General features: G+C 40.3%; 1 protein-coding gene across 2 annotated transcripts in view; it reads left to right on the top strand.

The window, feature by feature from the left end:
* Positions 1-27,500, top strand: part of wasf1 (WASP family member 1) — a 70,152-nt gene that overhangs the window by 22,981 nt on the left and 19,671 nt on the right. The window contains exons 1-4 of one of the 2 annotated variants that reach the window (XM_060884102.1): positions 11,307-11,328; positions 13,388-13,556; positions 16,143-16,277; positions 23,139-23,292. In XM_060884102.1, coding sequence (XP_060740085.1) covers positions 13,424-13,556; positions 16,143-16,277; positions 23,139-23,292 — 422 coding nt within the window. In that variant the 5' untranslated portion in view covers positions 11,307-11,328; positions 13,388-13,423. Of the gene's footprint in view, positions 1-11,306; positions 11,329-13,387; positions 13,557-16,142; positions 16,278-23,138; positions 23,293-27,500 lie in introns of those variants that run through there. The other variant, XM_060884101.1, reaches the window with a different exon arrangement.

Here is a 27,500-nt window from a genome sequence, read left to right as displayed (position 1 = left end):
TGGTTAGCACGTTCGCCTCACACCTCCAGGGTTGGGGGTTCGATTCCCACCTCCGCCTTGTGTGTGTGGAGTTTGCATGTTCTCCCCGTGCCTCGGGGGTTTCCTCCGGGTACTCCGGTTTCCTCCCCCGGTCCAAAGACATGCATGGTAGGTTGATTGGCATCTCTGGAAAATTGTCCGTAGTGTGTGATTGCGTGAGTGAATGAGAGTGTGTGTGTGCCCTGCGATGGGTTGGCACTCCGTCCAGGGTGTATCCTGCCTTGATGCCCGATGTCGCCTGAGAGAGGCACAGGCTCCCCGTGACCCGAGGTAGTTCGATGAATGAATGAATATCAAATAAGAGCTTTTGTAGATTTTGTACACAATAAAGAAATCGCGTGTTTTGGTTTTCGCGGATCTTTAGCTGTAATGCTTGTTAGAAAGTTATTAACATAGTTAGAAATATTACATGATTTCATTCCAGTCTTGGATCCCAGTTTTTTTTCCATTAAAAACAGAACAATGAGCCAAAACACACTAAGTGTTTACTCTGAGGACGTGAATACTTATTATGCCATCAGAGCATCTCTAAAACGGCAGGTCAGTTAGGGTTTTGAAGTGGTTCGCACTTGTCATGACCAGCATAGGCTTATTGATGCGTGTGTTTTTCCTGTCTGTTTCAATTACACTGAAGACCTACTGTTGTCAGAACACACAGAGCCTCACAGTTTCCTGGCTCTTGTACACCACTCAATGCACCTACATTGGAGATCAGAGCATCACTACTGGACCATGGAGCAATCGACGGTCTGGTCTGAAGAATCAAGAAATGGCACCAGGATGTGTACATGCTCTGGGCTGTGATGTTCTGCTGGGAATTCTTGGGTCCTGCCATTCATGTGGATGTTACCTTGACACGTATTCCCTACCTAAACATTGTTTCAGATCGACTTCACCCCTTCATGGCAACGGTCTTCTTTCGGCAGGATAATCCTCCCTGATTCAGTGCAGAAATTGCTCAGGAATGAAATAAGGAACAAAGAGTTCAAGGTGTTGACTCGGCCTCCAAATTCCTCAGATCTCAATCCAATTGAGCGTGTGTGGGATGTGCTGGACAAACATGTCAGATCCATGGAGGCCCCAACTCACTGCATACAGGACTTAAAGGATCTGCTGCTAATGTCTTGGTGCCAGATTCATCAGCACACCTTCGGAGGTCTTGTGGAGTCCACACTTCGAAGGGTCACAGCAGGTTTAGGGGCACAAGGGGTAACTACACAATAATAGGCAGGTGGTTATAATTTATAGCTAATTGGTATTAATTACATCAGTTACACTTCGTCTCTTTACAGAATCCTGTGTGTGTGTTGAGAGTATAACAACACTGTTATAGACACTGTATCTGTCTAAATAAGATGGGCAACAACCTTCGGTTTGTGTGTGTGTGTGTTAGCTTGTGTAACACTACAGTTTTTCTGTTTCATGAATACAGTCTCCAACAACCTCAATTACTGAGAGGTTTGAAATTTGACGTCATTCAGCCGGTCCTCTTAGCGTCTACATGTGTTGTGTACAGATTGCTGCTGCAGCAAACTGCATGTTTGAGGATGAAGGAAAGGTCTGCACTGACACGTCGGTGCTAATTATTGACTCTGTATTCTCTAGTTTTTATGGGATGGAGTGCAGCTCTCTGAAGAGAAGAAGTAAGCAATATATGAATATGGGATTTAGGGGATCAGACACCTGAGATGGATGGTGAATGAATGGATGGTTAGATTGAAGGATGGACAGATGATTGGATAGATAAAAGGAAGGATGTACAGACAGAGGAATTGAAGGATATGTCAATGGACAGATGATTGATGAATGGAAAGATGGATGTATTTCTAGACAGATAAATGGATGGATAATGAATGGATAGTTAGATGGATGGATGGATAGATCAAGGGACTGTTGGATTGATGAATAGGTGTGTGTATATATAAAGGAGCAGATGGAAAATGGATGGATGGATGGATGGATGGATGGATGGATGGAAAATCCAATGGCTGGATATATCAATGGACAGATGACGGATGAGTGAATGGATAAATGGATGGATAATAAATAAACAATTCAATAGATTGATAAATGGATTGTGGGTGGATATAGCAAAGAGCAGATAGATTGACGAATAGACGAATATAAAAATGAGCAGATGCTCAGGTATCAGCTCAGGGTTCATCCAACTCTCTCACTCATTTTCTACCGCTTATCCGAACTACCTCGGGTCTCGGGAGCCTGTGCCTATCTCAGGCGTCATCGAGCATCAAGGCAGGATACACCCTGGACGGAGTGCCAACCCATCGCAGGGCACACACACACACACACTCTCATTCACTCACGCAATCACACACTACGGACAATTTTTCCAGAGATGCCAATCAACCTACCATGCATGTCTTTGGACCGGGGGAGGAAACCGGAGTACCCGGAGGAAACCCCCCGAGGCACGGGGAGAACATGCAAACTCCACACACACAAGGTGGAGGCGGGAATCGAACCCCCAACCCTGGAGGTGTGAGGCGAACGTGCTAACCACTAAGCCACCATGCCCCCCGGGTTCATCTAACTCCCCATTCTAACTGAAGAACATGAACACAACCTTCAGCCTGTGAAGACACATGGAGCGATTTAAGAAGAATTTCAGGGCGTTTGCAATAAGGCTTAGGTAAGAAAAGTACAAATATCTTGAGCAGTGGTGTGTAACGTTTTCATAAATTTGCTATAAAACAAGATCTTTTGAAACTACTCCACTCCATTTACCATGGAACTGCTGCTCCCCGCCACTGAAAATTGTCCTAGAGTAAGTGTGGGCTATGATTTCTGCCCCGGTGAAGCTCTGATACAATTTGTGCTTGTTGCAGTACCCATTTTTGACCACTATACTTGTGCGAGCACTCAACGATCAGAAAAGTGAGCAAATCAATAAATTATCAGCTTTTACACTGTATAGCTGAAAGTATGTGAGCAGCTGATCGTTACGTCCGTATTTACTTGTTGAACATCCCATTACAGATTTGCTATATGATCCTCCACTCTTCAGGGAAGACTTAAACCACAAGAGCATTAGTGAGCATTAGTTGGGCTCTCGTGTCTACTGAGAAGGCCTGGAGTACTCCGGTTTCCTCCTCAGTCCAAAGGCATGTACAGTAGGTTGATTGGCAGCACATCCTGACTGTTCCCTGCTTTGTACATCGATTCCCCCTGGAATACGCTCCGGGCTTTGCAACTCTTTGTAGGTTTACACAAAATGGATGTTTTCTAATTATACACGGCTAAGATAACAGATAAAGGTTCTATAGTAATTGGTAGCTCAGTGTTTATGTTTCTGAGATACTGATTCTTAAGATCCCAGAGATAAAGTTACACCCTTAAGCAATTGACCCTTTAACCCTTAACACTTAGTCGCTTCTCAAGTGACTTTGAATGAAGACGTGGCTAATGAATAGATGTATGTTACGAGAGCACAAAATAAGTCAATGTGTTTTACTCCGTTAAAGACGTTTAAATGTAACGTCGGGATTAATTAAAAGGTCAGTATTCCTGTATCAGATTCAAAGCGCATTTGTTTATATAGTCAATGTATGCGAGAGATGAAAAGCAAGCCGTGAGTGCAAAAACAAAGGCAACCTATGAAATGATCTATAATTGAAAGATGGAGAAAAGAGATTAGCGATCAGACGATTCTAGACACTCGAGCACTGAAGAATCACAGCGTACACATGAATGAGAGATAAGAGACGAAGAATCAACTTTGTACACTTTGTAGGTCTGAGATTTTAAACCGTAGCAAAACGTGTTTATGTGAATCGCATGTAAGTCCTCTCATTGGTCAGCGCCAGCTGTTTACTGTAGGTTTCAGGTTTTAATAGCGGTCTTCCTTAAAGCTGGGTTGTCGACCAAAAGTGTGACTTTCTGTTTAGCTGTAATTGTTATTAATTTATCAGTTCATGCAGGATTTATAGTTTCATCAGAACAACCTGTTTCGGCAGATAGCCGTTTTAGAGAGACGTCATTTCATAGTGGTCGGTTTTTTGGATTCTGTTGCACTTGTGTTAGCGCGGGTCTGAGTGCGATCGTTGTGTTCGTACATATCTAAACGAATCACATGAGGGAAAACTATCCAGGTGTGAAAACGTTTTTAAACAAATCTTTAAACAGAACAGTGGAGGAGACAAAACTAGAGAACAAATAACAAAACAAAAGCACGTGACATGAATAATATGACCTGGAAGTCATAACAATGCGTGAACTATTTTGACAAAATTGTTTTGACCAAGCAAATCAGTTCCTTCCATTCAAACTACCATAATTTATTACAATTTCGATATGTGAGCAATCAAGACAAGTAAAAAGAAAGGAATAAGGTTTAGTCTAAAGCCCTGCTTCGAGAAACCAATCTGATTTGCTCTGCTTTGTAAAAACAACCATGTTGACCGTGAACCTGATTAATTTCAATTCGATTTATTTGTATACCACTTTTAAAAATGGATATTGTAAAGCAGCTTTACAGGAGTATAGAAACAGAATAAAAATTGTTATTTATCTCTAACATCTATCCCTAATGATCAAGCCTGAGGTGACAGTGGTGAGGAAAAACACCCTGAGATGATATGAGGGAGAAACCTTGAGAGGAACCAGACTCAGAAGTGAACCTCATCCTCATTTGGGTGACACTGGACAGGAAATAATGTCAATGTAAATAATGTCTTTTCTACAACAGTTTATAGTCGAGTGGAATTGTGTAACCAAGAGCTCCTGAGGAACTAACAGGTCAGCATCATTTCTGACATCATTACAGACTTAACACTAATTCCTTCTGCTGAAGTCTTCAAATGCTCTCTAATGTTGATGCTGACCAACGTAATGGCAGTTGTGTGATTTAGTCTTCAATTGGTTCTATTCATAGTAATCCTAGCACCTACAGTGTACCACCAAGTCGAAGACAATCCAACCAGGGATAAGGAATCAGAATGGATCGGGTGGGTCCGAAAAGAAAAAGTGTTCACACTTGGAATTCCAACTTAGCAAAATTAGCAATTTTCATTTTCATATCATATCCATTATACACTTTTAAATAAAAAAGTGATCGTTTAAAATGACAAAAGCTCTCCCTTATCTCTTTTCCCTCAGCTGACAATTGAAACGAGTGTACACATCGGGTTACAATGTGTGCTGTGGGTTTTATTGCCCCTGTAAATGAATTTTATTATTTCGCCATTCCGGTGAGTATCGATTAGAAGCGTGGAGGTACAACTGAACTGTAAAAAATACAAAACAAAAATTGAGACATAATCGGTTTTAAATGAAGATGTAAAGCTACACCGTGCGGTGTGTGGTGCTGGGTGTGTCTGCCGAGACAAATATCAGTGGCAGGTGGATTCTGGGATGTCAGTCGCCTGTGTGCGTGTGTGTATTAGCACGTTTTCATGCTGAGTTTGTAGTCAAGGCTGATTTTTAAAATGATAAAACCACTTCCCTGACAGGCAGAAAGTAGCTAATATAAATTGTAGCTGATCAGTTAGGAGACACTGAGGTTAAAAAAAAAAAAAAAAAAGGTACGCCAAGGTGGTGTTATTTCAGACTCTTCCTTGAAGGCTCCCCTGAAGACTTCGTAGATGAAAGAATAGGGTTGCAAAATTCTGGGAATTTTCAAGGCTGGAAACGTTCCATGGGAATTAACGGGAATATATGGGAATAAACTGGGAATTTTAAGAAAATGCAGAGTTGCCTATAACAAGGAACTTAAATGTAGTTAAAAAAAATCTTGCAGCATAACTGTGTTTAAAACAACAAGATTTAATGCAATTTAAGATGAATTTGTACCCTGCGTTCCTCTGTCACTTGCACACAGCACACTGCTTACTGGAGGGCCATTGAGGCCAAACCCCCTGCATGTACTTGCATTCTTCCATAACATGCACAGTAACACTTTATTTTAGGGTCATTTAACTAGTTGCTTATTATCATGAATATTAATAGAATATTGGCTATTTATTAGTACTTATTAAGCACATATTAATGCCTTATTCTGAATTACCTTATTCTACATTCTTAATTGTACCCAATACCTAAACTTAATAACTACCTTACTAACTCTTAATAAGCAGTAAATTAGGATTGTTACACATACACAGATAATTTGATGACATTCCCCCTGAAATAAAAAAAAATCCTCCATATATCACTTAAGGAGGGGATTCACCTCCATTTTCCAGGCCTTGACTACCACAGAAGCAGAGACCTAATAAGCTTTAGAAAAAAATGCTTCATTTTACATTCATTTTCATTTAATAATGTTTATTATGCATGTGTTACTCAATGAAAGAATCAATTAACTTCTACTTACAATTAAATCAGTCAAGAGACATTTTTAAAATTTGTATTACCTTACATGTAATGTCTGCTTATGACCAAACAAAATGTTTATTTAGGTTTGTATTTGTATATGATATAGTTTATACATTTCCCTATATTTCCAAATAGTTCCCATAAATTCTTGTAAATTCCCCTAAATTCCCGTAAAGTTTCCAATTTGGAATATTCCCAAAATTCCCCAGATTAAGTTCCAGTGGAAAGTCTCCGGAATTTTACGGGAAATTTTACCGGAAATTTACCGAAAATTTTTACCTTTGCAACCCTATGAAAGAGCTACTTAAAGTTCATCCTACAGGTGTTCAGGTGTGAATATCATCTGTGCAGGATTGAAAGAACATTACTGCACTTTTCTGCATGTCAAAGGAATAAGTGTCTTTGTATTTCTATCCCTATGTGAAAAAAGGGTTGCTGTTTTTTTTTGACAAAAAATGCAGCTTGTTAAGTTATTGACCAAAAAAAAAAATGCAAACCCTCTCAAATTATCTTAAAAAATGTTGCTCTTTGTCCAACAACTAGACAGATAACTAAATCAGTAAAACGCTGACCTTTTTTCAGTCAGTCATGTGACCGTATAACCCGGCATTTACTCTGCCCCATGCTTGCTCTATGATTGTTTTATTTGTGAAGGACAGCAGACAAGACTGTTATCGATTTTTATTTATTTATTTATATTTGTATTCTTCTCACATACCTTGGCCATGACGATGGGAAACAAACACCTGCTATATCAAATATATCTGAATTTAGTTCACCTAGAACTTAGGTCACAAAAATAAACACTACCTTCAAACTGTTTAGTCGGTTTAGTTTCATTTCTTCTTTCTCTGGTTGGAAAAGAGGTTTAATTTGGACTTTTTTCTAGTTTTCTAGTGCCCCTTTTCCACCGAGGCAGTTTGAGTGCTGGTTCGGAGCCAAAGCTTAATTTAAAATCAGTTCTTTCTTTTTTCGACACCCAAAGCGCCGGCTATGAACCAGGAAAAGTGGTTCTTAAGTAGCACCAAAACGTTGCTGGTCTAGACTTAAGAACCGCTTGCGTCAGGGGCTGGGGGCGGGGTAACTGTGACCAACAAGACAAAAGAGAACGTCGTTAGCGCCATGTTTAAATCATTTTAAATCAGGATTCGCCGCGTTTGGATGCCAATGTAGGTTCGCAAAGCCATGAGCATTAACAGTAAAGCAACATCCGCCATTGTTGATGTTGTGTTTGTGTTTGTCGCCGCTGCTGCGTTAATGTTCCTGTATAACGTTGTATACAGTGACGTCAGACTCGGCACTGTGATGGCTCTCTAGCCCATGGAAAGGCAAACCGGTTTTAGAAGGCTCGCCAGTGGAACCAACTTTGAATCAGCATTCTAAACCAGCACCCGGTTCTTTCTGGTGGAAAGCGGGCATAATAACTTAACTAGCCTTTGGACTACAATTCTTATAATAGTTGCACCATTTGCAAAAAAGAATTCAGTATGTTCAGCTGTTCAATTTTATTAGCTAATTGAATTAAATTGGCTTTCAATTCCCCTTTAAAAGATGCTGGATTTCAGACCAGACCACATCTTTGGGAATAATTTGTTGCAGAAACAAGACAAGACCCAAATGACACCATGTCTAATAGTAAAGCATGATGGTGGCAGCATTGTGATATGGAACTGCTTTTCTTCTGTATGTTAACAGTTGGACTGTCCTCACCCGCGTCGTCAGACACACACAGTTTGTTTGTGTTGATGTTGGTGTAAAAGATTCCTCCTCCCTCATTATTCTTCTTTTCAGATGCCATTATTCCCCCTTTGAAAGGAGTTAATGCACCATTAGCGTCGTGTTTGCGCAAACTTTGCTGTATTGTCCCCAGTGCATTGAGCTGTGAAGAAAGGTCATGCAGGCACGTGGACGCTAATGTGTCCAGCGATGCAGCATCTCCACCTCCATTATCTCTCCACCCATCTTTACGTTCCTTTGTGGATCATTATGCCGTTAAGATGTTGCTATATGAGACCGTAACATTTAGAAATGTAGAGAGTGACCTATGAGACAACCTCAGTGTGAGTGTGTGTATGTGAGACAGGAAGATGTGGGGGAGGCTCATTGACCAGCATCACAGCACCGAGTTGCCTTGGAGATAGCAGAATATGAATGAACGACATCCTGAGGAGAACTTTTTTTTTCTTTGCTCTTGGAGCCTCTCTTCTCTTTCTTGTGTCATCTCCCACCACCGATGTACAATTTATGAAGGAATCTAATCAAGGCAAGCATGGAAAAGGCAGACTGCCCAGTGTCCCATCCTCACTCCAACAATGACACTGGCACAAAGGAGGGGAACTAATGCAGAGCGATATGTCAATCATCCACAGAAAGACCATCTTCTACCCATCTTCCTCAGTGCATCACAGGGAATATATCCGTCACTCATTTTTAGTTACTGACTCTACCCTTCTAGAAAATTCCACACTTCCACACTGAACGGATGACGGATTTAGCGACGGGATTTGTTGAAAAGAAATAAATTCACACAATGTGTCCATAACCAAAGAAATATACATATAGTATCTTCAAGTCTGAATCTGTTAATTACAAAATCTCAAGCAAATCATAAAGAATCAGTCGATGACCTTTTCCTGAGATAAAACTGAAACTAAACGAAATCTCACCCTTTTGTTCAAAAAAAGGTCTGACGAATTTCCCTGACGGATATTTTTTTTTTTGTGCCCTCGCGTTTCATCTAAGATTCTTCCTTCCTAAGATTCTACCTTCAATATTTATTTATTTATTTAATATCACTTGCCATCTCTACGGTTTTATACGCTTCTCTGTTCGGCTTTTGTTTTGTCATATAATATTACAGCATTGTGGTTATTCAGACATGCTGTCGACTTGTTTGCTGTTTGCTAACATCATTTTTCACATTCACGTAGGGATAAAATATTTATATTTATTTATTTATTTACATTTTTTTTTACTTTTGTCTGTATGGGATTTGTTGGATACAGTACTAGAGTACATGGTTCAGTGTAACTGTGCACAGAGTAAACATTTAACCAATGAAAACACAGCATGCGAGTCATATGCAAATTGTTCCATTTCAAGAGCCAATCATGTTAAAGCGGCGACATGTCGAAGAAAATTTGCTCTTCAGATGCTTAATGCTGAGGCAGCAGCAGCAGCAGCAGCAGCAGCAGCGTCTGTGACCGTGAAGACGGAGCTCAGTTTCAGACACTTTGAAGCAAAACTGTGATACAGATCTGCAAATTATATGAACTCACAGATGTCAGAATTTCACGTGAATTTTCCTACAACAACCTGTCCTGAAGCGGTTCATGCTCATACAATTTTTTTTACATTTATTACAGAACAACATACAAACTGTTTGTTTGTTTATTTGTTTATTTATTTTATTTATTTATTCATTTCATTATTCATCATATTCATTATCCTGGTTAAATAAAGGTTGCTAACTAACTAATACTCACTCACTCACTCACACACACACACACACACACACACACACGCACGTTGGATTTGTGTGTTTATAAAAGAGGATACTTAATTCAGTGAGAAGACTAAAAAAAACAATTAGGGTATTAAAAAATAAATAAATAACTCACAACATTCAGGAGTAATTGTATTGCCGTGTGTGTGTGTGTGGACATGTTTTAAGCTTCTTATTGATCATCAGCACTGAAGTGGGGATTTCTTAAAACTGTGCATTTTATAGGAAGTGGAATTAATGGACGTGTGTGTGTGTGTGTGTGTGTGTGTGTGTGTGAGATTTTCTTTGTCTCTGCTTTTCTGGACTGAGCCGCATTGGTTTTTACATAATTAGATTCTACTGCACTGCTGCCAAACATCTCTCTCTCTCTCTCTCGCTCTCTCTCTCTTTCTCTTCTCCCTTTTTTCCCACCGTCTATCCCCAAAAAAATGGAGGAAAAACAAGAGTGCAATGCGGCTTATCTTTCGCCTATCTCTTTTATTTATTTATTTTTTATTTTTTTTTTCCCCCTTCTTTTTTCTTACATAATAGTATTTGCTTTAATATCTCCGCTCTTTTAAAGTGCTCGGTGAGTCACTCTTAATAAAAATGATGAAATGCTTGGCAGGGCATGATGTGGGAGGGAGCAACATTAAAGCATCCGTATGTTGATTTTTTTATTTTTTTATTTTTTTATTTTTTTAAGAATAAATGTGGAAAGGAAGCAAGGAAGAGGAGGAGGGAGATAAACGAGTATAGGAGGCGGACGGACGGGGGAAGGAGATGCAACGGAGGAACGCGTCCTGCTCTGGGATAGATTAGTCATCCTGACCGAAGCCGTACGTCTTTAAGGTAGATTGGCTATCGCATGCGAAAGTAGGCCAGGGAGCGAATGAATTTCCGCACAAGGGCTGAAGGTCACGTGTCGAGTCAGCAGGAATGTAGAGATCAGGATTTTGGGGGAAAGCAGAGGAGAAGGATGACACTTTAAACAGGAGGATCTGTAACCCTGTAAAACATTCACACAATTCTCCAATCAGCTGATCACACGGCAGCAGCACATGTTCATGTCAAGACATCAGACTCATCAGACTTTGACGACGTTTCCGGCTTTAGCGGCTGCTGGGATTTTCACACACAACAGTTTCTAGACTTTACTGTCTACTGGATGCAGACAGAGTTTTTCTTAAAGAACAACAAAAAAAAACATCCAGTGAGCAGTAATTCTTCTGGCAGGATCAATATTAAAGGTTTGAAACAAATGGCTTAACCTGACAGGATTGTTACAGTGACTTAAAAAGCTAATCTGTGGTAAGCAGAAAAGCAGCCCAGAGCACACGGTGCTTCCAGACATGAAGTGGATGAGATACTGTACAGCGACAGTGAAGACCACGTCAGGTTCCACCTCTGAGAGCCAAGAACAGGCATCTGAGGCTAAACTAGTGGAAGATTTGAAACAGAACCTTCTTTCGGTCTGTCTGTCTTTCCAGCCTTTTTCCTTCTTATGTTCCTTTGTTCATTTATTCTTTCTTTCTTACTTGCTTTCTTCCACCACAACGAGGCAGTAATCTCATCTCAGTTATTCTAAAGGAATTTATCCTCATTATGTCTCATTATGGTGCAGCAGTAGATCAGGTAGTCAAGGCTCTTGGTTGTTGACTGGAGGGTTTGGGGGTTAAAGCTGCCACTGTTGGGCCCCTGAGCAAGGCCCTAACATTTACATTTACAGCATTTAAAGAGACACCTTTATCCAGAGTGACGTACAAAAGTGCTTTTCAGTCTCTATCATTGAAAGTGGCATGTGGTAGCCTAGTGCTTAAGGTGTTGGGCTACCAATCAAAAGGTTGTGAGTTCGATCCCAGGTCCACCTAGCTGCCACTGTTGGGCCCCTGAGCAACGCCCTTAACCCTCAATTGCTCAGCTGTATAAAAAAAGAAAAATGAGGTAATGTAAGTTGCTCTGGATAAGGGCTGTCTGCCAAATGATGTGAATGTAAATGTAAAGTGCTAGTTGAAGTGTTTCATGAATAAGTAGGTCTCCAGCCGTCGTTTAAAGATAGCCAGAGACTCGGGTGTCCGGACCCCTAGGGGAGGTTCATTCCACCACCTTGGTGCCAGAACAGAAAAGAGTCTTGTAGTACACTTACCTCTTACCCTGAGAAATGGTGGAACCAGTCGAGCAGTGCTGGTAGATCTGAGGGTGCGAGGTGCAGTGCGAGGTGTGATGAGGGCTTTGAGGTAAGAGGGAGCTGGACCATTTTCGGTTTTGTAGGCAAGCATCAGTGTTTTGAATCTGATGTGTACAGCTACTGAAAGCCAGTGGAGGGATCACAGCAGCAGGGTGGTGTGTGAGAACTTAGGCAGGTTAAAAACAAGCCGTGCAGCTGCATTTTGGGTCATTTGCAGAGGACGAATTGCGTTCATAGGTAAACCTGCCAGCAGTGCGTTGTCCTTAACCCTTCTTGCTCCATGGGCACTGTATCATAGCTGACCCAGTGCTCTGACTTCTAAAGCTGGGATATGTGAATAAAAAATTCACTGTGCTGTAATTCTTCTTCTTCTTCTTCTTCTTCTTCTTCTTCTTCTTCTTCCAAGATTTTTAGTGTCACTAAATGTTCTTAGCACATTCATAGTCATATGACATATTCAGTGGATATTACTGTGCATTTGCACTTCAGTAGGTGTTAAAACACTAGGTGTGATGCAGATAAACACACTGGAGTGTGGCATCGAGTTTTACTCACAATCGCAATTTTTTTTATTTCTGTCTCAGTGGGAAAAACAGACAGCACTCATCTTTTTCAATGACATAGATATTAAGATCATTGTGGCTGTTATCATATGTGTTAAGTCACTGCATTGCAGTCCTTCTACTCTCTCTCTCACACACACACACACACACACACACACACACACACACATCATGTTAGAGGATGTGTTGGGGCCGAAGAAAATGGCCGCCTCTGGATGAAGTTATAAGTATGATATGAACGTGTGTGTGTGTGTGTGTGTGTGTGTGTGTTTTGCAGTAGATGGTTTAAATAAGAACCGATCACAGCGTTGTCGTTTGTCTCCGTGGTTTCATGTCCCGTTTCGCTTCGGAATCAAGTTTAAATGACTGAATATTTCAGACTTAATCTAATTATCTGTGTACTGCTCCAGCACAGCGTGAGCGATTAGCCACAGAAGGCACGATAATACTCTTTAGGACCAGCTGTGTGTGGGTGTGTGCAGAATCTGCAATATGTAGGTCACGCTCATGCTGGTTCTCGCAGTCTCTCTATCTCCCTCACTTCATGAACCTTGTTAATGACCTGGAAATGATTCAGGATACTTGGTGCGTTTAATAGAAACGAATAACTTATTGGCTGATTTAGAGTTCTGTATGCTGGGAGTGTGTTAGTTATCCAAACTGAGATTTGCACTAAATATCTTTAGTGCTAATGGTCCATGTGTGTATTTTTCTTATGGAGTAATAATTCATTCGACCAATCAAATCAATTCATTTAATTTAACTTGGTTTTCCCTGTAGGTACATCTGCCACAGGTGATCGTGGAGTGAGCGAAGATGCCGCTGGTGAAGAGGAGCATCGAGCCGAGGCACTTATGCCACACGGTGTTGCCCTGTGGTATTAAAAACGAGCTGGAATGTGTCACCAATATTTCACTCGCCAACGTTATACGCCAGCTCAGCAGTCTCAGTAAGTGTGTGTGTGTGTGTGTGTGTGTGTGAGTGTGTGTGTGTGAGGTGTGTGTGTGTGTGAGTGTGTGTGTGTGTGAGTGTGTGTGTGAGTGTGAGTGTGAGTGTGAGTGTGAGTGTGTGAGTGTGAGTGTGTGTGTGTGTGTGAGTGTGTGTGTGAGTGTGTGAGTGTGTGAGTGAGTGTGTGTGTGTGTGTGTGTGTGTGTGTGTGTGTGTGTGTGTGTGTGTGTGTGAGTGCGTGTGTGTGTGAGTGTGTGTGTGAGTGTGTGTGTGTGAGTGTGTGTGAGTGTGTGTGAGTGTGTGTGAGTGTGTGTGAGTGTGTGTGAGTGTGAGTGAGTGTGTGTGTGTGAGTGTGTGTGAGTGTGTGTGAGTGTGAGTGTGTGTGAGTGTGTGTGAGTGTGTGTGAGTGTGTGTGTGAGTGTGTGTGAGTGTGTGTGAGTGTGTGTGAGTGAGTGTGAGTGAGTGTGAGTGAGTGAGTGAGTGTGTGTGTGTGTGTGAGTGCGCGTGCGCGTGAGTGCGTGCGCGCGCGAGTGTGAGTGATCGAAAAATGATCTAAATCTGTTGGTTTATTTTGTGGAATGTATCCAAAGTATTCCTTTTGACTACAAAATTCTCTAAATATCTTGGACTAAAATGGCGTTTACACTGTTACACATTCTCCTTACGTTTACACCACAACAGATTTTCAGCGAAGCTTCACTCTGTTGCTCGTTAATGGATGTTACTTTCTTGAGTTATGGGTACTTACTTTCCCTGGAAGCTCTTGGTTAATGGAAGGTTTTCTTTGAGAACTAGATACAGAACATAGCACATACAAAACCTGATGTTTGACCACACACTATATGAGGAAAGTGTCCATTATGCCTTGTCTTTCTTTGACCCCTAGATAGATAGATAATGTGGATGGATGGATGGACGGATCTATGGATGGATGGACGTACAGACAGATGGACGGATAGATAGATAATGTGGATGGATGGATGGATGGATGAAGGGACGGATGGATGGATGGACGGGTGGATAGATAATGTGGATGGATGGATGGAGGGATGGATGGACGGATGGATGGACGCATCTATGGACGGACAGATAGATAGTGTGAATGGATGGACGGATGGATGGATAGATAAATAATGTGGATGGATAGACGGACAGATGGATAGACGGACAGATGGATAGACGGACAGATGGATAGACGGACAGATGGATAAATGGACAGATGGATAGATGGATGGATAGTTAGATAGATAGATAGATAGATAATGTGGATGGATGGATGGATAGACGGACAGATGGACGGACGGATAACTTTTTTTTACCCTTTTTTATTAAATATACACAGATTAGCCGAAAAACATTAAAACCACTGACAGGTGAATCATGTTGATTATCCAGTTACAATAGCAGCTATCAAGACTTGAGATACATTAAGCAGCAAGTGAACAGTCAGTTCTCAAGGTTGATGTGTTGCACATGTGACAAATGGGCAAGGGAACTTGTCACGGGTCAAACTGTGACCGTGAGACGACTGGATCAGAGCTTCTCCAAAACAGCAGGTCTTGTGAGCTGTTCCTGCATTGCACTGGTTATTATCTACCAAAAGTGTTCCAAGGTAGAATAACCAACGAGCCTCTTACCTCGGGAAGAGACGGCACAAAATGGACTACAGGGATAAGACGAGAGAGCTGGCGGAGGCAGTGTGGTGCTCTTGGCTGCGTGATGTTCTGCCTGGAAACCTTGGGTCCTGCTCTTCATGTGGCTGTTACTTTGACTCGTACCACGTAGCTAAACAGAAGACGTTACACCCTTTCATGACAACGGTACTCCCCGGTTCACTGCAAAAACCTCACGACCTCCTCCACGATATTCCCCAGATCTTAATCTAATCGAGCGTCTGTGGGATGTCCCGGACAACCACGTCAGATCCACGGAGGCCCCACCATGCAACTTACTGTACAGCACTTAAAGGATCTGCTGCTAACATCTCATTTGCCACAAAAATCGAATTTCTCTTGCTTAAAATAAATAAGTAAAATGTTTGATTTATTTCAGTTGTTTGTGCGATATATAACAATATTTATCAAGTACTTGAAATTACATAATGATGATGTTATTTTATATCCAATGGTTAAATACTGTAATCCTTGGATGGTGTATTTGTTTGGTATTTGCTGGTATGTTTGGGTCTGGTTTTGAAGACCTGAGAGAAATGCTAACAGAAAAGGTTTTTCAACAATTAGGTTGGAAACGAGTTTTACTTAATTAATGATCTGTATTGTAGATTTGTGCTTCTTAATCGTTTTGCGTCTTGTTTATTATTATTTTTCTCCTGTATTGTGGCACTTAAAGGTCAGTAGGAGTAAAAGAGTTGCGGATTTTGGGTACCGAATTCCTGAGTTTATTAGTTTGTGTGTTTGTCTGTGTGTGTGTGTGTGTGTGTGTGTGTGTGTTCTTACACATAGCTTTAGAAAACAAATGAACAAAAAAAAAAGATTTTAAAAATGAATAAAGGCTCATTGTGTGTGTGTGTGTGTGTGTGTGTGTGTGTGTGTGTGTGTGTGTGCGCATGTGTGTTTTCTCTCTGTAGGTAAATATGCAGAGGATTTGTTTGGGGAGCTCTTTAATGAAGCACATGCCTTCTCCTTTCGCGTCAACTCCTTGCAGGAGAGAGTGGATCGTCTGTCTATCAGTGTGACACAGCTTGACCCTAAAGAGGAGGAGTGTGAGTACACACACACACTCGCACACACTCACACACACACAATAAATTCGAGGATGTGTGATGTACTGTTCTTTACTCGTTTGCAGTGTAAATGAAAAGCTCCCCAGTGCAAACTGACTGTTTGTTTTCTAGCAGTCTTACCATCACCTAGTATCAAGTAACACAGAGAGAGAGAAAGAGAGAGAGAGAAAGAGAGAGAGAGAGAGAGAGAGAGAGCGTGCAAGAGAGACTTGACTAAAAGAAAAACACCACTGCGTGTGAGATGACCCATCCAGCTTTTTTTTAATCATATAAATAGTTTAGGATTTCATTTTGAAACTCTTCTGCTCACTATTTGTTCTGTCTCAGAACAGGCACCGAGGTTAACAGAGAACGAAGTGCTATTGTGTCAGACTCAAACACGAGTAAAACAGGTTCTAGCACAAAAGACACCAGAGAGGCGTGAATGCGGTGCCGGGGAATTTCTACCATGATGCAGCTGGGGATGTTTTATAATGCCTCACAGTTTAAATGGGAACTAGAAATTAGTTCATTTCTTGCTATAGATATAGATAGAATATCGGTAGGTGATATATATATATATATATATATATATATATATATATATATATATATATATATATATATATATATATATATATATATATATATATATATATGAATATAAGTATATAATAAAGTACTATGCAAAAGTTTTAGGCAGGTATGAAAAAATGCTGTAAACAAAGAATGCTTTCAAAAATGGAAGCGTTAAAACATTTATTTTCATAAATGAACAAAATGCAGTGAATGAACAAAAGAGAAATCTAAATCAAATCAGTATTTGATGTGACCACCTTTTGCCTTCAAAACAGCAGCAATTCTTCTAGATACACTTGCACACAGTTTTTGAAGGAACTCGGCTGGTAGGTTGTTCCAAACATCTTGGAGAACTAACCACAGATCTTCTGTGGATGTCGGCTTTCTCACATCCTTCTGTCTCTTCATGTAATCCCAGACGTGATGTTGAGATCAGGGCTCTGTGGGGGTCGTGCTATCACTTCATGCTGGTTTGAAGGCAAAAGGTAGTAACACCAAATATTGATTTGATTTAGATTTTTCTCACTTTTCATTTTGTAAATTGACAGAAATAAACACTCATTATTTATATTTCTGAAAGCATTCTTTGTTTACTGCATTTTTTCACACCTGCCTAAAACTTTTGCACAGTACTGTTCATATATATATATATATATATATATATATATATACCTCTCAATAATCCAATAATAAAATATGAGTGATTTACATCATTATTCATTCACATTATTGTTTCCTTACTTTTACCAGTCTTCTGTTAATCGACCGCAGTCAGCGGGATCTTGCTAATTCTTATGAAATAAAACCTAGAAAAAGAAACCAGGCACATTCATTTACCTCCAGCTTCATTTATCTTCAGCTTGCAGTGTTATTGTATTAAATGCCGTTTGTGTGAATTTCTTATTGTCTGCTAAAAAGGAAGGTAAAATATAGGTTCTTATTATTATTATTATTATTATTATTATTATTATTATTATTTATTTTCTGCAAGGAAGTGAGAGATAGCTATGAAGATGTGAGAGGAACATAATCTGCTGTGTTTATTGAAAATAAATAACAGGAAAGCAGTAAAATTAATAAAACTAGTGTATTAGATTGCAGCTCGGATTCATAGTCGTGTGTGTGCGCGTGTGTGTGCGCGTGTGTGTGCGCGTGTGTGTGAGAGACAGAAAGCAATATAACAGCCTTCACTGATGACTCTGTAGAGAACAGAGATGAGCTTTATTTCCCTTCGAGTTTTTTGTCTTTCATTGTGCGTCCTGATGAGAATTTAACTACGTGCTTTTTTACATTTTAATGATACACTTTTCACTTAACTCTGGTTGCTAATCTTGTGGAATGAATTAAACAAGAAAAGGCAATAAAGCAATTCAGTGCTAAATAATATTAAGCGCTGGATCAAATGCTATTCTTCGAGCGTCCGAATAGCCATCGGGTGATAGTTACAGAATATTGTTAAACTAAACCAATTTTGTAGGAATAAATTAGTCACTCTAAGGAATACACTTAAACATTAGGGAATTTATTATGGAAACATTTTAGGTAATGAAACAGATTCTTTTTTTTCTGTACCTTCTAGTTGTGACAGTAAACGAAGCACATAGTGTTGTAACCACTGCTGAGCATATAGCTTAAACTTCTGATGCTGTATACTGTATAACTAGGTGTGTGTGTGTGTGTGTGTGTGTGCTCATTTTCTGCTGTAGTAAAAGATTTCACACATACGTCGTTCTATTTAAGATGCCTCTGTAGAACCCCAGTGTGTGAGGTTGTGGAGGAAAATGGCAGCTTCTGCCAAGCTGCCACTGCTGGGCAATTGAGCAATACCCTTAACCTTCCCTGCTCAAGCTAAGCTTGTGTTTAGAGGTGGTGGTGGTGGTGTAGACAGGATTGAAAACTTCTTAACATTTCACTGAAGAAAAATCGGACCTTCTTCGAAGGATAAATTACATTTTAAATTACCCGGAAAACATACGCAGTTGCGTAACCTGGGTCTAAATACATGTAGCTTTCTGTGTGTAAATATTGATTCAAGAGTCTGACTATAGTTATAGCTGTCAGGAGCTACTGGGCCACCAGAGGTGGTGCTGGTAGGGTTTTCACCATAAGCCCTACTCGGACGGGACTATGTATTTTATGTATGCATTCGGACGGGACTAACATCTCTGTGTTTATTACGGACGTCTGTGTTTTACATGTGGGCGTTGCACAAGACCACATGTCCAGGATGCGTGGATTGCGTATGGTCATATGACCGATCAATAGTAAAGTGGCAGCGAAAAAGAAAGCAGGAAAAAACATTTTGTTTAATTTCTGTTTGGAGCGAACCTACGTTTCAGTTTCAGTTTGAAAATTGTATACACAACCACAAGGTTTGGGTAGGGTAGCAAACACATTTACATCCATTGTTGGTGTGCAGAAAGCAGAAACTTGAATACCGGTGCGCTAGGGTTAATACGGTAGTTCACGTTGACCAAAACAGACAAGAAAACGCATTCAGACGGGATTAGATTTCTCAGAGGAGCGCCGATTTTGCTGAAAAACAGTAGGTAATTTGCTCTGGAATTTTTACACAGGTCGTGTGAGAAAAAGACAGACATGGCAGATTCGGACGGGATTAAAATCACAAAGTACGTCTGTGAAACTGAAATTTCTCTAACGACCCCCTGTAAAACTAGTCCCGTCCGAATAGGGCTATAGTCTGCTTTTTTGTTCGTGTATTCTCCACTTGTGTTGTACCACATCTTTTCTATTGTTCTGTTTGTCCACCATCTCACCTGTTCCCCTTTTACCCTAATGTTTTGTCCTATATATACCAGCATTTTGTATCTGTCAGTCATAGACAAGAGCTGTACGGCGTGACACCGTTACGTTTATCCAGGTATCCATGTAGTAGTTACACCTTCGTTACTCATGTTTAAGTCTTTGTGATGCAGGCGATTGGGACTACCATGGCGATCTGGGTTTGATCTCCTCTTCAGATGATGTTACAATATCCAGAAACCCACATGCCTTTTCATTTTTTTTACTCTATTAATCACCTGAACTCCAGTTAAAATTCATCTTTATGAATTTTATTCAGAACGGATACTGAACGGATTATTCAACAAATATTAAATTCTGTAAGAAACGAGAACGGTAGCCCGTCTAAACCGTCCTAAATCCTTTAAAATCCGGGATGTCCACATGTCCAACCAAACTTTCCTCTGACTCAAAACTATGTGTCTTCTTGTTATTTAATAATATGTGGTTCTTAAGCTGAGAAGTTACAGTTTCGTCTCGTCTTCATACACGCACGGATGTACAATCTTCCGTTTTTTATTTAAGTAGCCATGGAATTATCAGTGTTTTGTTGTCTTTCTTTCTATTCCCGTTTCTTTTACTCAGGAGCTAGACAGAGACTCATTATGTATGAAGGTCAGGGAACAAGAGGAAGAGGACACAGGAAACATGCACAGAGGGAGGGAGATGGACAGATCCAGGGCAGTATAGAAAAGAAGAGTGTGGATTATATGTCACCAAAAGACAGCACAGACGGTTTCAGAGAAGTAAATCAAAAAAGGAAGGAAGGTGAAGGAAATATAATGATGTGACATAAAAAAGAGATGTAGAGGCTTGAGTGAAGCCTGAAATGGAGGGTAAGAAGGGAAGTGGAAAAATCAGGAGGCGGAAATATTGAGCCCTGCAGTTAAACTCAGTGGGGTGTGACGTGTGTGTGTGTGTGTGACTGTGGGCTGCAGGTATTCATCCTTCTTTAGGGAATAGGGAATTGCTGAATCCTGAATACATGTGTAAATGAATATAGAACAGCTCCATGTTGACTACTGTTTTAAAAAAAAAATGGAGCTGAGAACCTTGGAAAGAACAATAGACAAAGAGAAGAAGCCTTGAGAATCCATTTGAGTTTCACTTACTGGTAATCTGCTTATTTCCTCCAGTAGTGTATGGGTAATAGCTTATTGTTTGTGTGTGTGTGTGTGTGTGTGTGTGTGTGTGTGTGTGTGTGTGTGTGTGTGTGTGTGTGCGCTTGGCGGGTGGGTGGGTCACGGGGTGCTTTAGCATTCAGATGAGCTAGGGTAAAAGGCTGTGTTTTAGCCCCGCCCCTGCATACATTGAATTATATATATATATATATATATATATATATATATATATATATATATATATATATAAATAATATTTATTTTTTTAATTTGTTTCTCTGTAGCAAAGCTGTTCTTCTGCCCCATATTTACAATACACACCTTTGAGCAGTGTGTGTGTGTGTGTATGTGTGTGTATCACTCACAGGACTAAACTAATGGCCCATGTCCTTCTTTTTATGACCACATTATTTCACTGCAACGTCTTGGCCTCATAATAGCACGCAACGCCACCAACTCCCCCAAGGCCTGTTTCCTTCTAGTTCGTACTTTTCTTCTCGTCTTTTCAGTTTGTATCAAATCTACTGGCATGAAATAGGACTGATTTGTTTCATTCTGGAGCTTATTTGCTGGAGGGTACAGGACTAGTTTCAGCTGGTGATGGTATATACACAGACCCTAAAAGCACTGTCAGGTGAAGTGAATAACATCAATTATCTCAGTACGGTGGCACCTGTCATGGAGTGATATATTGGGGTAGCAAATGAACAGTCAGTTTTAAAAGTTGACATGTCGGAGAATCGGAGTGTAAGAATTTGAGCAACTCTGACAGATTGTGATGGTTATGCTGGATCAGAGCATCTCCAAAACAGCAGGTCTTGTGGAATGTTCCTGGTTTGCCCTGGTTACCTCGTGCCAAAAGTGCTCCGAGGAAGGACAACTGGTGAACCGGTGACTAATTCTCATTCATGCATGTGGGGAGAAAAATCTACCCCGTCTGGTTCGATCCTACAGAAGATCACAAATTGCAGAAAAGTGAATGCTGGCTTTGATAGAATGGAGTCAGAACACACACAGCCTCAGAGCTTGATGTGTCTGGAGCTATGCAGATGTGTGAGCTACGTATGGACCTGTGAGCATCGGTACAGGATGACAACAGAGGATTACATTTTCAAGGTGTTTTTTGTAAGCCGAGTTAAGAACAGATGAAAAGACGCAAAAGATAATAAACCAAAGATAGAGTAATAAAACACAGTTTAATACAAACGTAAGATATACAAACTGTATGTTCACAATGCTTAATACTGACAATACTCGTATTAGACCTATATGTGCCCTCAATCTCTTAGCTGAGAGTAAAAAGCTCTTAATGCCCCTGCAGACTCACCAAAGGGACCTCCAAGTACACAGGCTGTCTGATGCATTTGGGCAAATGAAAGGAACGGATCTGTGTGGATCACTTTTATTATTCGTCTTCTTCTTTATTCTTTCTTCTTCTTATTTCTTCCTCTTCTTCTTCCTTCTTCTTTCTTCTTTCTCTTCTTTGTTCTAATTTTTCTTCTTTTTCTTTTTCTTCCTTCTTCTTCTTCTTCTTGTTCTTTCTTCTTCTTTCTTCTTCTTCCTTCTTCTTTCTTCTTTCTTCTTCTTCTTCTTCTTCTTCTTCTTCTGCTTCTTTCTTTCTTCTTTCTTTCTTCTTTCTTCTTCTTCCTTCTTTCTTCTGCTTCTTTCTTTCTTCTTTCTTTCTTCTTTCTTCTTCTTCCTTCTTTCTTCTAGGAAATTCCAAGAAATTTTAATCCGCAATTATAACATTGCTTAAATAAAGCTTCCTAGAGCTTTATTTAAAATATTAAGAGCAGAACATTTTATATACTAATTGTAATCTAGTAATCTAATAACAAGTACTAAGTTGTCATTAGCTGTCCATCAATTAGAGAGAGACGAATAGAAAGAGGAAAGGCATGTGTGAGAGAGAGATTGAGAGAGATTGTACAAATAGCAAGACCTGTGTATGATGTATTTGTCTGGCAAAAGAATAAAATGAAATAATTAAAGTAAATATATCGCTTTTATTTATTACTCTTTTTATATATATATATATATATATATATATATATATATATATATATATATATATATATATATATATATATATATATATAAAAATTACAAACCCCCTCAGTGCTTGATATTCCCAGCACAGTGCACATATTTATGCAGATGTGGATTATTCAGATGAATTAATTACAATTTCAATGACACATTCGTCAACCCCACAATTTGTGACATATACATATAACTAATAGAAACAAGTTTATGTTGAAAGCAATATGTTATATATGCTACATAAATTGAGAGTATAAAAGAGGCAGAAGATGAATGACCTGGTTGGTTTTTCCCTCTGTGTCTCTTTCTTTCTCAGTATCTCTGCAGGACATCACCATGAGGAAAGCGTTCCGCAGCTCCACCATTCAGGATCAGCAGCTATTTGATCGTGAGTCGTTACCCATCCCGATGCAGGAGACGTTCAACCTCTGTGAACAGCCTCCACCACTCAACATTCTTTCACCCTATAGGTCAGTAAGATCCTGGTCTCTTTCCCTATATATTTTCCAAGGGGAAAAAATATTATATAAAATAAAATGTACAGTATATATGGTGTACAGCTGATTAAATATTTATCTATGTAAATGATGGATATGTTTTTAGCAACGCTGATCTTTTTAATATTGATGCAACAACATAATAATGGACAAAGCTTTGATAAGCTTGTAAGGTTTCACCAATGAGTACAGAATATCTTGTTCTAACTGCGATACCCCTAAGTAGAGGTTGCTACCCAACATTGGGTCATTCTTGATAGAGCCTCAACTCCTCTTGGGTTCAGCCATGAAAACTTTGCCAGTCCATCCACATCTGCTACTTCCTTGACACTCCGTGAACCAACAGATCTCAAGAATGAACATGGAAATATGTTGAAATCCATAAATAAAAAGAAGAAACCAAAATGTTATTACAGTGCTGGATTCAGCACTATCACCTGCATTAAAAGGTATAGTTTGAAGTTAGAAATGAGATGCACCCTCTCGAGCACAGCGCTTAACACTGCCTTCCTACCGTCACCTGGTAAGTTGATTCAAGGATTATTCCTTTTGGTTTTTAGTTTTCACTTACTTTGTTACCATGGTAGCGCATTTATTCCTGGGCCATAATGAGATAACGCCCACAACAGGACATGTACGCATGGACGTAGATCCTTGCAGCACTCTAAGCTTGGTGGGTCTTTCTGGATGCGTTAATGCAAATAAGATGGTAAATTTGGCTGCCTTAAAAAAAAAAAATCCCTGCCAGAGCACTGCAGTGAAAAACATTCTGCACCACCTGCCACTCAGCCCAGAAAGTACTAGATGATCACATACTACTGTGTGAAATGTGAACTAAAGACTAAAAACAGCAGGCTAACTTTACATGCTGTCACATTATACTCATGAGTTTGGGGCCACACACGGGCCACATTTGTTCACAGTGACAGCCCAGAACACAAGGGTGGTTTTTGTGCTCGAGCAGAGCATGAATAAAACCTCTAAGGCATGATTTGCTGAAAGTGTCGCAGGGATCGATCAATTCTCCAAATATACAGCTTGTAATGGGCAGGTTTTCACCTCTTCAACTGAAGACTTTGGGTTTCCTAACATTAGATCATTGACTATTGATTGCACTGTCTTCAGGATGTTGTTTACGACTCCATTCCACAGACGTAAGAGACCCAAGTGATTGTGATAGTAGGGGAGACCAGGGACAGTTGTAACACTTTTTGCAATTTTTAGCAATACATCAAAAACCATTTTTACTGGAATAATGTATTTAAGTGGTTATATGAAATATGTACAGGTTGCAAAATTGATTTTTAATACAGTCCCTCCACTGTTACAACCGTCCCAGTGTACATGGACGGTTGTAACGCATGTCATCTCATGTGAGCTAGCTTGACTGCTAGTTTGACACTTGTTAGCCATTTATATTTTTAGCTTACAAAATAGTGATTCTAATAATTCTTGTTTGAATTCATAGACATTCGATCCTATAACAGCATCCAAAAAGGTACATCAGAAAGAAAAGTAATTTTTTTTACCTCAAAAACAATCTTTTGTAGATAACTCAGTCAGGAAGATTTAAATGTGGCTCCCTTTATGGCAAAAATGGAGGGAAACTAACTGAGCATGTGCACAGTGAGTGTCATCACTCTAGGTTGTTTCTGATTGGAGGAATTCAAGGTGTTACAACCGTCCCCTGTTACAACTGTCCCTGGTCTCCCCTACATGGGCCAGACTGCCTGGCTGGGTCTTGTTCAAGATATCTTCTGATTGCAAAAAAGCAGTACATCTAGTTTTAGATAAGACTAGATGTAAGAGTCTTAAAATGACTGCTATTTCATATACCTGGTGAAGCACGCAATCACAATCGGCTTAGCGTAGATCTGAAAGATTCATAGGTCAGATTGCTTCCATTTACATTAGCTCTATTTCTCAAAGTGTTCACAAAGTGTGTGCAAGCTGCCTTAGTTCCCTTGCGAGGCCATGCAGTGTGTACTCCTTTCTGGCTGATTAGCTGCAACGTGGACAGTCGCAACAGCAGGTGCAGAGACAGAACTACCTCCTGCTCTCACATATGGAAACTCTGCAACTAAAAGTCAACCTCAAGAAGAATCGTTTAATTCGACACGAAGTTTGAGTCGTGTGTCAAGCGAGCCTTCTTGACAGGAGACGATCTGATGGATACAGTAACGAATTAATGTAAGCACTTAAGATACCACGTATATATATGCAGACGTTCTGTGTCTGTCTGGGACGTTGGCATTAGCAACCCCATGTTTTTTTGCCATTAGCAAAATTACATAGCCTTGAGTCAGTAGTACTGATAGAAGCATGTGCACATGCTGTAAGCTGTTTGTCCCAGGCACATTCTCTCCTTCTATCCTGAAATTAGCTCTGAATTGACTCAGGGAGAGCAATAGGAGATATACAAACGCAGGCTTGTAGGAGGAAATTGACAAACACACCATCCTTTGTTTAGCCTTTACATTTTCTACAAAGGTAAGGGGGCATGGTGGCTTGGTGGTTAGCACATTTGCCTCACGCCTCCAGAGTTGGACTAGATTCCCGCCTCCTTCTTATGTGTTGTGTGTGGAGCTTTCATCTTGTCCCTGTGCCTTAGGGGTTTCCTTCGGGTAAGCTTGTTTTCTTCCCTCAGTCCAGACATCTGATGTAGGTTTATTGGCATCCTGTCCAGGGTGTGCCCTGCTTTGTACCCCAAGTCTCCTGAGGCTTCAGGTTCCCGACAACCCAGTAGGATACTCAGTGTAGAGAATGAATGGATGGATGGATGGATGGATTTTCTACAAAGGTAGATGTCTTGTACATAACACCTACCTTAGAGGAGGACCATCATGCAAAAATGACCCAGTAATGACTGAAAGGTTGGGAGCATTGTGGAAAAACTTTAAAGTGAAAGGAAAATTGAAAAAAGGTTTGATGTCAACCTATAAACATCCTCTAAATGAGAGCTGTACAGCCAGTGCATGAGGTCACACATACTAGTGTAGGTAGACAATGCAATGGCACTGTTTGATATCAAACGTCAACATTTCAATCTTTATTCAGGAAACTGGGCGCTGAGCCAGTGTACAATGGTAATGGGCCATCGCAACCAGACAGCAGGTGATTTGGAAGACTGAAAGTTGATCCGGCAAACTGGAAGTTGATCTGTTTGGGACCAGCTGCTTGTGTGTATTGCGGATTACCACAAAGTGGCTCTGCTGTACAAAGGAAGTCTAGCCTATTGACTAAATGAAGTGATTGTGCAGGCGTACTTAAACACAGGTCAAGAGGCAACTTCTTCCTTTAAATTTTATTAATCTGTTCATACTCTAAGCTACTTATATTCTTGGGCGGGGTCTGCAAGGAGTATCACTTGTGGACATATCATTATCACTTATTGACGATATCAGAACTTCCAGTGCTTTTTATATTCAGTCTTTCACCTTGAATGAATTGAATTTGTGAATTGTGTGTAATTTTAATCCTTCACATAGAACAAGGCTAGCATTATTTACGAGGGCTGTCTGCCCTGGTCTGACACGGTGTGCAATACGGCCTCCTTTTTGAAGGAAAGAAATGGTTCTGAAGAAAACTCTGGTTAACTGGATCATAAGGAAGCAGGATGGAAGAGTAAAACACAAAGTCGTACATTATAAAATGTATACTATTTTGGGGCCCAAGCACCAAAGTCAACTAATGCCCCTTTTCCACCGTGCTGGTTCGGAGCCAGAGCCTCATTTAGAACCAGTTCTTTCTTTTTCGACAGCCAGAGCACCAGCTCTGAACCAGGAAAATGGTTCTAATGTAGCACCAAAACGTTGCTGGTCTAGACTTAAAAAAACGCACGCATCAGGGGCTGTGGGCGGGGCTACTGTTAGCGCATTTGATAATGTACCTTAAGTATACTAATGTTTAATACACTTTAACTTTACTGCAATATAATCAATTATCAGCACACATGATAGTAGGTAGCCACATGCTAAGGCTAACTTTTTTCTGTGTTCATGATAAAATAGGAGGGCACGGTGGCTTAGTAGTTAGCACGTTCGCCTCACACCTCCAGGGTCGGGGTTCGATTCCCGCCTCCACCTTGTGTGTGTGGAGTTTGCATGTTCTCCCCGTGCCTCAGGGGTTTCCTCCGGGTACTCCGGTTTCCTCCCCCGGTCCAAAGACATGCATGGTAGGTT

Source organism: Tachysurus vachellii, chromosome 12 (genome assembly GCF_030014155.1).
Source record: "Tachysurus vachellii isolate PV-2020 chromosome 12, HZAU_Pvac_v1, whole genome shotgun sequence".
Lineage (NCBI taxonomy): Eukaryota > Metazoa > Chordata > Actinopteri > Siluriformes > Bagridae > Tachysurus > Tachysurus vachellii.
Note: the sequence above shows the minus strand (reverse complement) of the source record. Positions and strands in the feature narration are given on the sequence as shown.